The sequence below is a fragment of the Aquarana catesbeiana genome, linkage group LG11 (assembly GCF_042186555.1).
Source record: "Aquarana catesbeiana isolate 2022-GZ linkage group LG11, ASM4218655v1, whole genome shotgun sequence".
NCBI lineage: Eukaryota > Metazoa > Chordata > Amphibia > Anura > Ranidae > Aquarana > Aquarana catesbeiana.
In genome coordinates this window covers 117,081,918-117,094,819 of record NC_133334.1, presented here as the reverse complement: position 1 = coordinate 117,094,819, position 12,902 = coordinate 117,081,918, and the positions used below count along the sequence as shown (strand labels likewise).

The following is a 12,902-nucleotide window of genomic DNA, read 5'->3' as shown; positions in this document are numbered from 1 at the left end:
TGAGAGGTTATGTATATTTCAAATTGCATGATCTAACCAGTATGCAAACATCGGGTCGGTCTCTGTTAATCACATCAACCAGATCCTTAAGGGCGTCGTAAGCAATCGTATCTGAGGTGGTGAAAGGGCCACAGGCTGTGATTATCATCTGTGGTTGACACTCTGCAAGAAAAACATTTTTTTAGTGTAGTAAAAACTTAGAATATCTTAGAATGTGGTTTACTTAAAGTGGCCATAGAAAAATCATTTTTATGCGTTAAGCTAGCAGGCTGATCAAAAAAAAAAAACGAACGGATTCCTCCATTCACACAAGCGGGGTGGATAAAGCAATCGTCCCCACTGAGACATTGTATTCTAACAGCAGGGACACTTTGTTGTCAGGATACACTCTTCAGCGTCTACAGCCCAAGTGGCAGCGGTCACACATGGATCAAAATTTGGCCAGTCCCAGTTGAACCAGACGTATTTGGAAGCTTTAATGTCACAATGCTTCATCCTACTTTAAAGTATACATATACACAAATACAGAGGGTAAAATGCATTTTGAACCTGTCACCATTTGTCTAGGTAAATATATTTCTAAAGATGCTATTGACATGAAATTTTCACCACAAGTCAGTAACAACCCATGCAATCCATACATACATACCAAAACAAATAAGTTCAGAAATTAAGTTATGTGTAATAAAATGGAATGACACAGAGAAAAAGTATTGAACACATGAAGAAAGGGAGGTGCAGCAAAGGCATGGAAAGCCAAGACACCAGCTAAAATCAGTAATTAGAAAGCAATCCTGACCCTTGTCAGTGCAAATTAATTTAAGCTGGTTCAGTCTCAACTGATGGCCTGAAAAATGGTGTCTCATTACCAAGGTGTCACACAAACATCTTATGATTGGTAAAAGAGCTCTCTCAAGAACTTTGCAACCCTATTGTTGCAAAACATACTTATGGCATTGGTTACAGAAGGATTTCTAAACTTCTGAGTGTTCCAGTAAGCACTGTTGGAGCCATAATCCGGAAATGGAAAGAACACAATTTCTCTATAAACTGGCCACGACCAGTGGCTCCTCGCACGATTTCTGACAGAGGAGTGAAAAGAATTATCATCAGAAGAGTTGGCCAAGAGCCAAGGACCACCTGTGAAGAGCTTCAGAAAGACCTGGAATTATCAAGTACAACTGTTTGAAAGAAAACAATAAAATAATGCACTCAACTGCCATGGCCTGTATGCACGCTCACCATGCAAGACTCAATTGCTGAAGAAAAAGTACCTTTTAAGCTTGTTTAAAGCTTGCTGCACAACATTTAGACAAGCTTGTGAAATACTGGGAAAATATAGTCTGGTCAGATGAGACCAAAATTGAACTCTTTAGATGCCATAATATACACCATGCTTGGAGGTCTCCCCAAAAACACCCCCCATACCAATAGTGAAGTTTGGAGGAGGGAACATGATGTGGGGCTGTTTTTCAACATACGGTACTGACAAACTTCATATCCTTGAAGGAAGGTTGAATGGAAAAATGTACCAAGATATTCTTGATAAAAATCTGCTGCCACCTACCAGGATGATGAAGATGAAACAAGGGTGGACATTTCAGCAAGACAATGATCCCAAACACAAAGCCAAGGAAGCTCTCAATTGGTTTCAAAGAAAGAAAATAAAGCTGCTAGAATAGCCCAGCCAATCACCTGACTTGAAACCAATAGAAAATCTATGGAAAGAACTAAAGATCAGAGTTCATAGAAGAGGCCTACAGAACCTTCAAGACTGTTTGTGTTGAAGAATGGGCCAAAATCACACCTGAGCAATGCATGCAACTTGTTTCTCCATACAGGAGGCGTATTGAAGCTGTCATTACCAACAAAGGATTTTGCACAAAGTATTCAATAAATTTCAGTTAGCGCGTCTAATACTTTTTCCCTGTGTCATTCCATTTTATTAATTTCTTCAATATTATTAAACTTATTTGTTTTGGTTTCTTTGTATATATGAATCGCATGGGTAGTAACCAACATATGGTGAAAATTTCATTTCAATAGCACCTTTAGAAATATATTTACCTAGAAAAATGGTGACGGGTTCAATACTATTTTACCCGATATATATCTATATAGATAGATATATATATATATATATATATATATATATATATATATATATTAGTTAAAAAACCATATCCAAGCAAAAGATGTTCCTGGAATTCAGCCATTTGGATTCTTCTTTCACATTGGAAACATGATTGTATAGAATTTTTCTAGAATAGTGATCACTGTATCAAACGAATATGGAATTGCAATACGAATAAGGCAGACATTTCCTTTAATTTTCCTATTTCCAGCCAAAACACAGAGGAAACCTGAATAAAAGCATATCCATGGGATACAAACCATTTAAAAAAGGTATGGCATCAGTAAATCATATTTGTTGTAGATAACCATTAGGATGACACCTGTACAAGCTAGATCTTGATGATCTTTTCTCATACCAGGTGTTTGACTTGCAGGGAAAAGAGAAAGGGGTCAGCCAGTAATAGTCATCTAAAGATGGCTGTTGCCTGTGGCTCTTTTGTTCTGCAGTGACCTTTATAACCCTCTACTATACATTTCTGCTAATGTTATAGCTACATCCATGGCAACCCATTCTGTACCTGAGTGAATTTACTTGTTGTCCAACTGATTGTTAATATAAAATCAGAAGTGAAGAGAACCTATACCTTCTCAGCCACCAATAAAAATTATACATGCATTTATCACATACATACATCTTATTATATACTTTACCTTAATCTATTAAACAATTCTGTATCTACAACATTCTCTAAAACTCTGATGTCATAAGAGGGTTTCACCTTCAATCTTCTCTTCAGGCTGGCCTGCATGTACAGCATATGAAATGCAAGGCACATAGTGGGTAGTTATGATCAGATTTGTACAATAATTGACTGACAAACCAGAAACATTTAATGCCTGGTACAAGCAATGAGATTATTGGATGAATAATTGCAGTTTTTTTTTTTTGCATGCTAGTCTCCATATCAAAAATAAAAGTGGTTACTAAAGCTCCAAAAATTCTCGTATGACAGAATCAAAATTTGGAAGTAATGTACTGTATTGTATTTTATGCTCAGATGTCAACTGTACCGTTTACACAAAAATGGTACGATCTGGTATCATATGGAAAAAGTTTTCGTGCTTGTCCCATCGGATAATTTTGCATGAACTGTAGTGATCTGCTCTAGAAAGGTGTGTACTAACGATCAGACTATCGTACAATCGATTCGAAAGCGATACTCTTCATATGATATTCTGATTGTGTGTACAGGAGTGGAAGAGATTTAAAAGATAATGCAAAAAAAATTTAAAAGATTTAAAAAAAAAAAAAAAAAAAAAAAAGGGCAAGATGGACAGAAATGGGGAGAAGTTGAGTATTGCAGCAAAAGCGTCTCTTATAAATAATATATATAAAATAATAAATTTCAAGGTGGGTTAACTGACTCCTGTCTAAATTGTTCCTAGTATGTATGCATGCATGGTAGGGACCATGGATTGTAAGCTCCTTCAGGACAGTGGCTCAAATTATGAGAGCGATATACAGTCGACACCCGAAATTCGCAGGTGTTACGTTCATAGAGCAGCCGCGAATTGTGAAAAAATGAAAAATTTGGATGTAGTAAAAAAAAATACCTATTTTTAAACTTTTTCAGGTACTTAGGTTAATTGCCAGAAGCCTTAGAAGGTACAGGGCGTTTGGGCAGCATCTTAAGGCTTTAACCACTTGCCGCAAGCCATATAGCAATAGGACGTCGGCAAAGTGGTTTCGGTATCCTGATCGGACGTCATATGATATGGTCATGATAACAAGATGGCGCGCAGCGATCAGAGGTGCGGTGTGTCAGTCTGACACACCGTAACTCCGATCGTGGTTTGGAGCCTCTGACGGAGGCTTCTTACCACGTGATCAGCTGTGACCAATCACAGCCGAACATGCACGTGAACCAGGAAGTGCCAGTAAACAGCTTTCCTCGGTACACGCCGACAGGGAGAGCAGGGGGAAGGGGGGTGTGTGTGTCTGTGCTGATAATCAGCGCAGCCCCATTAGATGTGCCCATCAGCTGCCAGCCTGTGCCCCATAAAGAACGCCTATCAGTGCCCAAAAATGTGCCAATCAGTGCCCCATCAGTAATGCCCGTCAGTGCCCTTTAGATGCCACTCAATGCCTGTCAGTAGCTCCTCATCAGTGCTTCCTATCCAGTTCCATCTATCAGTGCCCATCAGCTTTTTTTTTTTTCAAAAATGTCAGTCTTTTTTAGTTTGTTTAGCAAAAAATAAAACCCCCAGAGGTGATCAAATACCACCAAAAGAAAGCTCTATTTGTGGGAAGAAAACTATAAAAATTTAGTTTGGGCACAGTGTTGCATGACTGCGCAATTGTCATTCAAAGTGCGACAGCGCTAAAAGCTGAAAATTGTCCTGGGCAGGAAGGTGTGAAAGTGCCTGGTATTAAAGTGGTTAAGAAGAACAAAACGAAAAACACACCACCACTCAGCGAAATACTCGAGATAGTTACATGCGGTAAACTGTTATGATCCGGGAATGCTGGGCTGCATCTGTCGGGGGAGGAAAATCCGCAAACGAATGAGGCCGCAAACTCTGAACCGCGACTTTGCGGCGGTAGACTGTAAATACATGTAATAAAAAAAAAAAAAAAGAAGAACTTGAGTTCTGCTTCAAGGCCAGCTTTAGACCAGAACTGATTCTAGAAAAAAGTGGGCTACTGTCTAAAAACGTTGGAGCATTAATTACAGGCTGTTCCTGCTACGGTTTTGCACTAAAGCCGGCCATAGATGGTTCGAATCTCAGCCGGCTCAGCAGGGACCTATCGACTTGGGTACAATCAGCATGTCAGATTTTCAGCATGTGATTATTGCCAAGGGCTATAGCCGCTAGCAATAAGCACTGCATTCTTCCGGCAGAGATGGCTCCCTGGCCCCCTCACCAGGAGAACACAATAGCTTCGCAGGAGGGATTCTCCCATTAACACTGACTGTCTTGATGGGGGAATCGAGCAATTTGTTTTTTCTGCAACCTGTGGTTGCAGGAAAGAAAATGGCACCATCTGTGGCCTGCCTAAGTTTATACGTAGGTATTTTTACAGAAATCTTCCACATATAGTCATCATGATTTATGATAAATTTCACAATCTACATTACAGTGACTCTTACAGACAAGTTTTTTTTAAATCTTTCCTTTAGGCTGTGGATGCCCATACATTCAAGGGGACATTTAACATCATGCTTCAGAAATGTTCACCAAGTTTATCGAACAGGAAAGGGAAGAGTGTCGATGCATCACAGGGCAATAGTAGCAATTGAGATTGGATTTCTATCCTGCAAAGTTTCTCCCAAAGTAGTAAGCCGATAGTCATGTGGAGAAATCATAGATAAGATGTGGTTGGGTACAGCCATTTACTGTTTCATCATATCCATGGTTAGCTTTAGTCACTTCCGGTTTGCTTTCCCTATTCATTTTCAGGATCTCATCTAGGAGGTTGCCTGTATACAGTCCTAGATAGTTACAATTAACTTCTGTTATTCTGTGTAGCTGTATTAGGCGATTATTTTATCAGGACACAGATAACCACGCTTTTATCAACGCCATTATTATCAAACTAAGCTTATAGAAGAAACATTGTAGCTACTATTTACATTTTTTTTCCGTTGCAACACTAATCTAATTATTCTGGCTGATTTACAAGAATTTGCCTTCTGGCACACATAAGTTATGTAAGTGTGGCGCTAAATAATCATGTACATTAGTGGACAAGGCCTGACAGAATGGAAATCCGTGAGGAAAATAGTCCAATAAAGTGTATTAATGAAACACCAAAACAACTTGTGTGTTAGACTAGTGAAAATAATACATAAATACGTGGGTTAATCAGAAGGGACCAACCAACATTAAAGGCAGTACTGGTACGAACCCCTGACTATACCCAATGTGAAAAAGGGATCAAGAGGTACTCTCTCACTAATCCTCATTCAAAAAGTGATGAATTTGAAAACCTTAAAAGTGATGTGGTGACACATATGCAAATTATAAATAGTGAAATACCATAACAGCCTATGTAGCTGTCATAAAAACGTCCAGTCAATAATTAAATGAGAAAACTTCAGTGACCAACATTCAGAAATAAAGAATCAAAAGTCTGTAGTTGTCAAGATGATTGGTAGAAGACCTTCAGTCCAGGGATGGCATCCACAGGACAAGGGGCTCAGCATATATCAAGATGGAATAGGTAAAACATACTCTTACCGGAAATGGTGGACCCCTCGGCCAGCGGCCTGGGGGTCTAACAGGCTTAAGGATATGGGAGAAGACTTCCACGACAGTTGGAGGGGTTGGAGGGGACCCTCGACACTCACCAACCGACCTCTCAAGTAGTGATGACTCCCGGTCTGCAAGGGTTCAATCGGAGGATGTTCACAAAAAAGCCGCTTCAGAAGGCCAGGTATGGGTCCTCAAAATGGGGTTTTAAAAGAAGGAAACCACCCCATAGTGTAAATCCGCTTACTCAGAAGCATTTATTAATAAAGCGAAGGTTAAACAACACGCCTTAACCCGGACACTCACAGTCAGGTATAGACAATAAAAAGCGCTATAAGATAAAAGTGGCAAGACAGGCATAACCACCCGGGTGGTTATGCCTGTCTTGCCACTTTTATCTTATAGCGCTTTTTATTGTCTATACCTGACTGTGAGTGTCCGGGTTAAGGCGTGTTGTTTAACCTTCGCTTTATTAATAAATGCTTCTGAGTAAGCGGATTTACACTATGGGGTGGTTTCCTTCTTTTAAAACCCCATTTTGAGGACCCATACCTGGCCTTCTGAAGCGGCTTTTTTGTGAACATCCTCCGATTGAACCCTTGCAGACCGGGAGTCATCACTACTTGAGAGGTCGGTTGGTGAGTGTCGAGGGTCCCCTCCAACCCCTCCAACTGTCGTGGAAGTCTTCTCCCATATCCTTAAGCCTGTTAGACCCCCAGGCCGCTGGCCGAGGGGTCCACCATTTCCGGTAAGAGTATGTTTTACCTATTCCATCTTGATATATGCTGAGCCCCTTGTCCTGTGGATGCCATCCCTGGACTGAAGGTCTTCTACCAATCATCTTGACAACTACAGACTTTTGATTCTTTATTTCTGAATGTTGGTCACTGAAGTTTTCTCATTTAATTATTGACTGGACGTTTTTATGACAGCTACATAGGCTGTTATGGTATTTCACTATTTATAATTTGCATATGTGTCACCACATCACTTTTAAGGTTTTCAAATTCATCACTTTTTGAATGAGGATTAGTGAGAGAGTACCTCTTGATCCCTTTTTCACATTGGGTATAGTCAGGGGTTCGTACCAGTACTGCCTTTAATGTTGGTTGGTCCCTTCTGATTAACCCACGTATTTATGTATTATTTTCACTAGTCTAACACACAAGTTGTTTTGGTGTTTCATTAATACACTTTATTGGACTATTTTCCTCACGGATTTCCATTCTGTCAGGCCTTGTCCACTAATGTACATGATTATTTAGCGCCACACTTATGTACCCATTATCTCTTCACAATTAGTCTGATTGTTGTGTTGGCAGCTTCCTCTCGTTTTAGTTGGCGCATTATTATTTATTTATTTGTTTCAAGACACATAAGTTATGCTTCACATTTGTGTACTGACATATGGCATGTCTAATCGCTGCTGTAATTTACAAAGCACATCCACGGTTTTATTATTGAGACCAATGAGTGCTTTTCCAGTTCCTTTATATGACAGGTTGCTAGGATTTGGTGATCTCCTGACACACACATTAGGGACCTTTTACATAGCTTCATTGAAAAAACACAGTAAAAACACATATGCATTTTTGCCGCATCTTCAAGACTCCTGACTCCAATCACGCACCTGTGAAGCTTGGACATGTGAGACAAAAAACTCACCACGGCTGTGTTTTTGGTGTGTGTTCTATAGAATTTAATGGGAGATGTGTTTTGGTGCGCTCCAAAGATGCAGCATGCAGGACTTTTAAAAACGCAGCGCACTGTTGTGAAAAGTTCCATAGGATTTAAAGGGACATGTTTTTCATGTATTTTTTCTTTACCTCATAAAGACATCAAAAACAGATCAGTGTGAAAGGGCCCTTGATGGGATCTTTGCCTACAAAAAGTTGGTATTTTATTCCATAGGATTACCAGGAAGAAAAAAAGTCTCAACTCTATCCAGCTCTAGATCCCTGAAAACCCTTCTCTTCAGAGAAGCCTATCCTACCCACACCGAACAACTGTATTTTCATTTTTTCCATCAGCTCATCCCCCACAGTTATTACCTTTTGTTTCCACTTGACCCTCCCTAGATTGTAAGCTCTAATGAGCAGGGCCCTCTGATCCCTCCTGTATTGATTTGCTGCGCAAACTGTTGGCGCTATATACTGTAAATCCTGTATAATAAAAATAATCCAGCCGATTGTGTCACTTCAATGTATATTGCAACATAAATCTACTAAATGTGATTTGTAGACTGCCTCATTTAAGAGAAATTACAGAATATTTAAAAACTGCCATACTTAAAACTTATAAGCAAACCAAGGGTGACAAATGATGAATTAGGCATACTTTTATATGTAATTGTGTTTTCATAATGATCATTCTAATGTACATCTCCTTTTGCTAGACTAGTCTCAATACAGGAACATTGGGGCCGATTTTTAAAAAACTGGAGCAAAACCTGTTGTTGCCTATAACAACCAAATTGCTTGTTACATTTCCTAAGTAAATTGACTGGATGTAATTTTCTTTTAAATCAACCCCCGCTGTGTTTTAGTGCAAGAATCTAAGACATATTGTTCAATCTTTATATAAAAAAAGTCTTCAATAAAAACTATCCTTAAATAAGGCCTGCTTTCACATACACACTGGCAAATAACTTGAAAACTAATCTAATGTAAAGTTCTTTAATTTCTCTAGAGACATCAGAATCCCAAATGCCTGTTCAAGGTCTAACACTTATGTCAATATGTGACACACTACACTCCCCTCCCTGGACAACCAACCTCCAGCGCTATTTGTGGAGGACAGTTGAGTGTGCTGCAGAAGCAATGTACTAAGATAGTGTGCTCAGCAACCCATCTGTGCAAAGATTTTATTGGCCATTCATTCATCACCCAGGTTCCTGGGAAGATTTCAAGTTAACATAAGTGGTATTTTTTGTTTAAACCCAAGGGGGGGGGGGGGTTCATTTAATGTTTACTTATAATCCCACTTTAAAATAAAGATAAATGTAGGAGCATGGTCATGGTTCCATGTTAAAGGTAAATGTTGGTGAAATGGCCAAGGTGGCAAGAACATTATTCTGGGTATTTCAAAAAGGAGCAAGGATGTGGACTCAGAGTGAATCACATTAGGGCATGTATAAATACAGCATCTTATAGGAGAATATCTAATTATTTAATATCTTTCACATTTTTGTTTCAGGATAATTCTCATGTCTTTTGCATTTCCTGAGACAATGCGAAAAAGTGAGGGGACAAAAGCGGGACTTTGTATGAGGCACGTGGGTGAATATATTGGGTTGCATGCTGAATATTGAAATGTAAATAATGAAGTCAATATAGGTTCCACAAATGGTATTGAAGCGTAATCATAATATAAAAAGTTTTAATGGCATGTGTGTTTGGGCCAAATACAATCGAAGGAGAACACATATAAGATCCTAATAAAAGCGTATTGACAACAATGTATAACAGGCAGAGTTCATGAATTGATAATACAGTAGTAATAACACATATACATGATACATTACATAGGTGCATCAATAGATCTAAACTCAACGCGTTTCATGGCTTGTAACCAATCGTCAGGAGTCCGATGCCATTTAACTAAATCAGAAACAATAAAATACCTATTAATGTGTGAGCAGATGTATGTAAGGGAGATATACTGGAAATGTAATCTTCCGTGTACTCACAAGTTGCACATAGATCGATAGTGATAGTGTGTTCAAATACGATATCAGTTTGGGTCCATAGAGTCTCACCCGGGGTTGAGGCAGAGAGCATACCCCATAAGGGCCGCCAGCACGGCAGCCAATATGACAGAGGCACCCATGAAGACCGGCAGTCAGGGACATCTGGCGGGGCCATGGGATGTGGATAAGCTGGGGAAAAAAACGATGATGAATGAGGAAGGGTGTGTAGGTGGGTGGGTGAGTGATGATAGGATCAGTGAAAGCAGTGTGGGATGGCCATAGGTGTGTAAAGAAAAGCTTGAGTGGATAAGATGTGAGGGTAATGGGAGGGAATGGATGTGTGTGCAGCAGGAAGTCGTTACTGTGATGGGTAAGCGTGAGTGACAGGAGGTATGAGAGTTACCTGTGTGGTGAGTGAGCCAGCCGAGCCAGAAGTCCGGATGAGTGACGGGGTCATGGGATGCCCAGGCCAAAGGCAGCCATTTAATGCCGCGGACATGAGGTGCGCTCACGCCAACGTCATGCGCGGGCGTGGTGACGCGGCAAGGAGAGGGAGGGAAGGGCCGATGTATGCGGCCGCCTACCATACCCTGCAGCGTCTAAGCCCGGAGATGGAAAAACACTAAACGTCCCGTATGCGGCGGCATATACGCCGCAGGCGGGATGTCGGAGGCATGACGCCGATGCGCCGAGGCAAGGGCCCGCCCACGTCGTAGACGGAAGGGTGATGGGTCCCAGGCTGGGCGCATCGCAACCCCGGGAAGTAGACTGAACGGAACCCAGCACATATAGTACATGAGAGACAGATAGATGACAGTAATGTGGGGGAAAAAAGGGGGAGAATAGTCTGAAGTAACTCAGGAATGAATACAAAAGTAATATCTAGAGGCTAGCACATCTTTGCCTTGAATATGATCAATGTGGCAAAGAAAACGAAAACATATTTGCTCCCTGCATAGGATACCTTCTCTATACAGGGAAGTATGAAACATAAAAAGCTTTGGCCCTGAATTTAATCAGTATTTATTTGACCAAAGCTAAACAAAAGAAAAAAAATTAGTAAGAAAGAGGTAGGAAAATATGAAAGGTAAAAAAAGTAAAAGAGCTTTAGCCCTGAATTGAATCAGTTATTTGTCTGGCCAAAGAAAAGAACAAAGAAGAAGAGTAGAGTAAGAACTTTAGCCCTGAATTAAATCAGTGGTTGTCTGACTAAAGGGGAACAAAAAAATAAAAAATAAATAAAAAGGCAAAAAAAGGAGAGAAAGCAAAATGGAGATATTGGAGGGAAAAAGGGCAATATGGTCCCATAAAGGAAAGCAACAGAGAGACAGGTAACTCTCATACCTCCTGTCACTCACGCTTACCCATCACAGTAACGACTTCCTGCTGCACACACATCCATTCCCTCCCATTACCCTCACATCTTATCCACTCAAGCTTTTCTTTACACACCTATGGCCATCCCACACTGCTTTCACTGATCCTATCATCACTCACCCACCCACCTACACACCCTTCCTCATTCATCATCGTTTTTTTCCCCAGCTTATCCACATCCCATGGCCCCGCCAGATGTCCCTGACTGCCGGTCTTCATGGGTGCCTCTGTCATATTGGCTGCCGTGCTGGCGGCCCTTATGGGGTATGCTCTCTGCCTCAACCCCGGGTGAGACTCTATGGACCCAAACTGATATCGTATTTGAACACACTATCACTATCGATCTATGTGCAACTTGTGAGTACACGGAAGATTACATTTCCAGTATATCTCCCTTACATACATCTGCTCACACATTAATAGGTATTTTATTGTTTCTGATTTAGTTAAATGGCATCGGACTCCTGACGATTGGTTACAAGCCATGAAACGCGTTGAGTTTAGATCTATTGATGCACCTATGTAATGTATCATGTATATGTGTTATTACTACTGTATTATCAATTCATGAACTCTGCCTGTTATACATTGTTGTCAATACGCTTTTATTAGGATCTTATATGTGTTCTCCTTCGATTGTATTTGGCCCAAACACACATGCCATTAAAACTTTTTATATTATGATTACGCTTCAATACCATTTGTGGAACCTATATTGCTTCATTATTTACATTTCAATATTCAGCATGCAACCCAATATATTCACCCACGTGCCTCATACAAAGTCCCGCTTTTGTCCCCTCACTTTTTCGCATATTTATTGGGATGGAGGCATGTCGGTGCTCTCTTGGTAATAATACGTGGATTGGTCACAACCCCCTTTGACATTTCCTGAGACAATTTTGACCCCTTTGAAGAACTCATAAAGCCCAACTTACTTGTTTGCTCTCAGATTACTTCTCAGGCAAAGGCTAGTCACAGAAATATAAATCCGGTTTGGCACCTATTTTTATCGGCGATTCAAGCTCTGTTATGTCTTCTTAGGTGGAATTCTCTGAGGATGTCACACCTGTCTTGATTTGAATTCCTTTTGTGTGTATGACATTGTCCCACACCCTACAATGAATGTTGGCAGAGACTATAGTTTCTGAACTTCACCTGTTTAAAGTACCCAAACTTTCTATCAAGCCTGAGCTCTTGTATGCAGTATTTAGAATATTGATATACTGGAATACAGGCTGTTGAAAATATGCTCAGACTTTCTGCAGTGAAAATCCAGCAATCCCAGTTGTAGTCATGTGTCACATAGGCTTTTGATGGAGACTACAAGGAGCCATTTCAATGCACAATGCTAAAGCCGGCCATAAATGGTATAATTTTCTTTCCTACAACCACAGGGGAAGGGGGAAGAACACGCAGTGATAGCTGCTGGCAATAATCACATGACAACTCCGACATGCTGGTGGTACCCAAAAGTTGATAGATCAATCAACTTCCTTGCAATCAG

The 12,902-nt window shown here is 40.3% G+C and overlaps 1 protein-coding gene across 2 annotated transcripts in view; it reads right to left on the bottom strand.

Annotated features, from left to right (window-relative positions):
* The window catches only part of POLA2 (DNA polymerase alpha 2, accessory subunit), a 143,499-nt gene that overhangs the window by 23,464 nt on the left and 107,133 nt on the right, over nt 1–12,902 (bottom strand). For both annotated transcript variants that reach the window (XR_012236563.1, XM_073604936.1), the window contains exon 12: nt 38–162. Coding sequence is in view for 1 of the 2 variants with exons in the window: in XM_073604936.1 (XP_073461037.1) it covers nt 38–162 (125 nt within the window). In the remaining variant the exon portion in view is untranslated. The remainder of the gene's footprint in view (nt 1–37; nt 163–12,902) is intronic.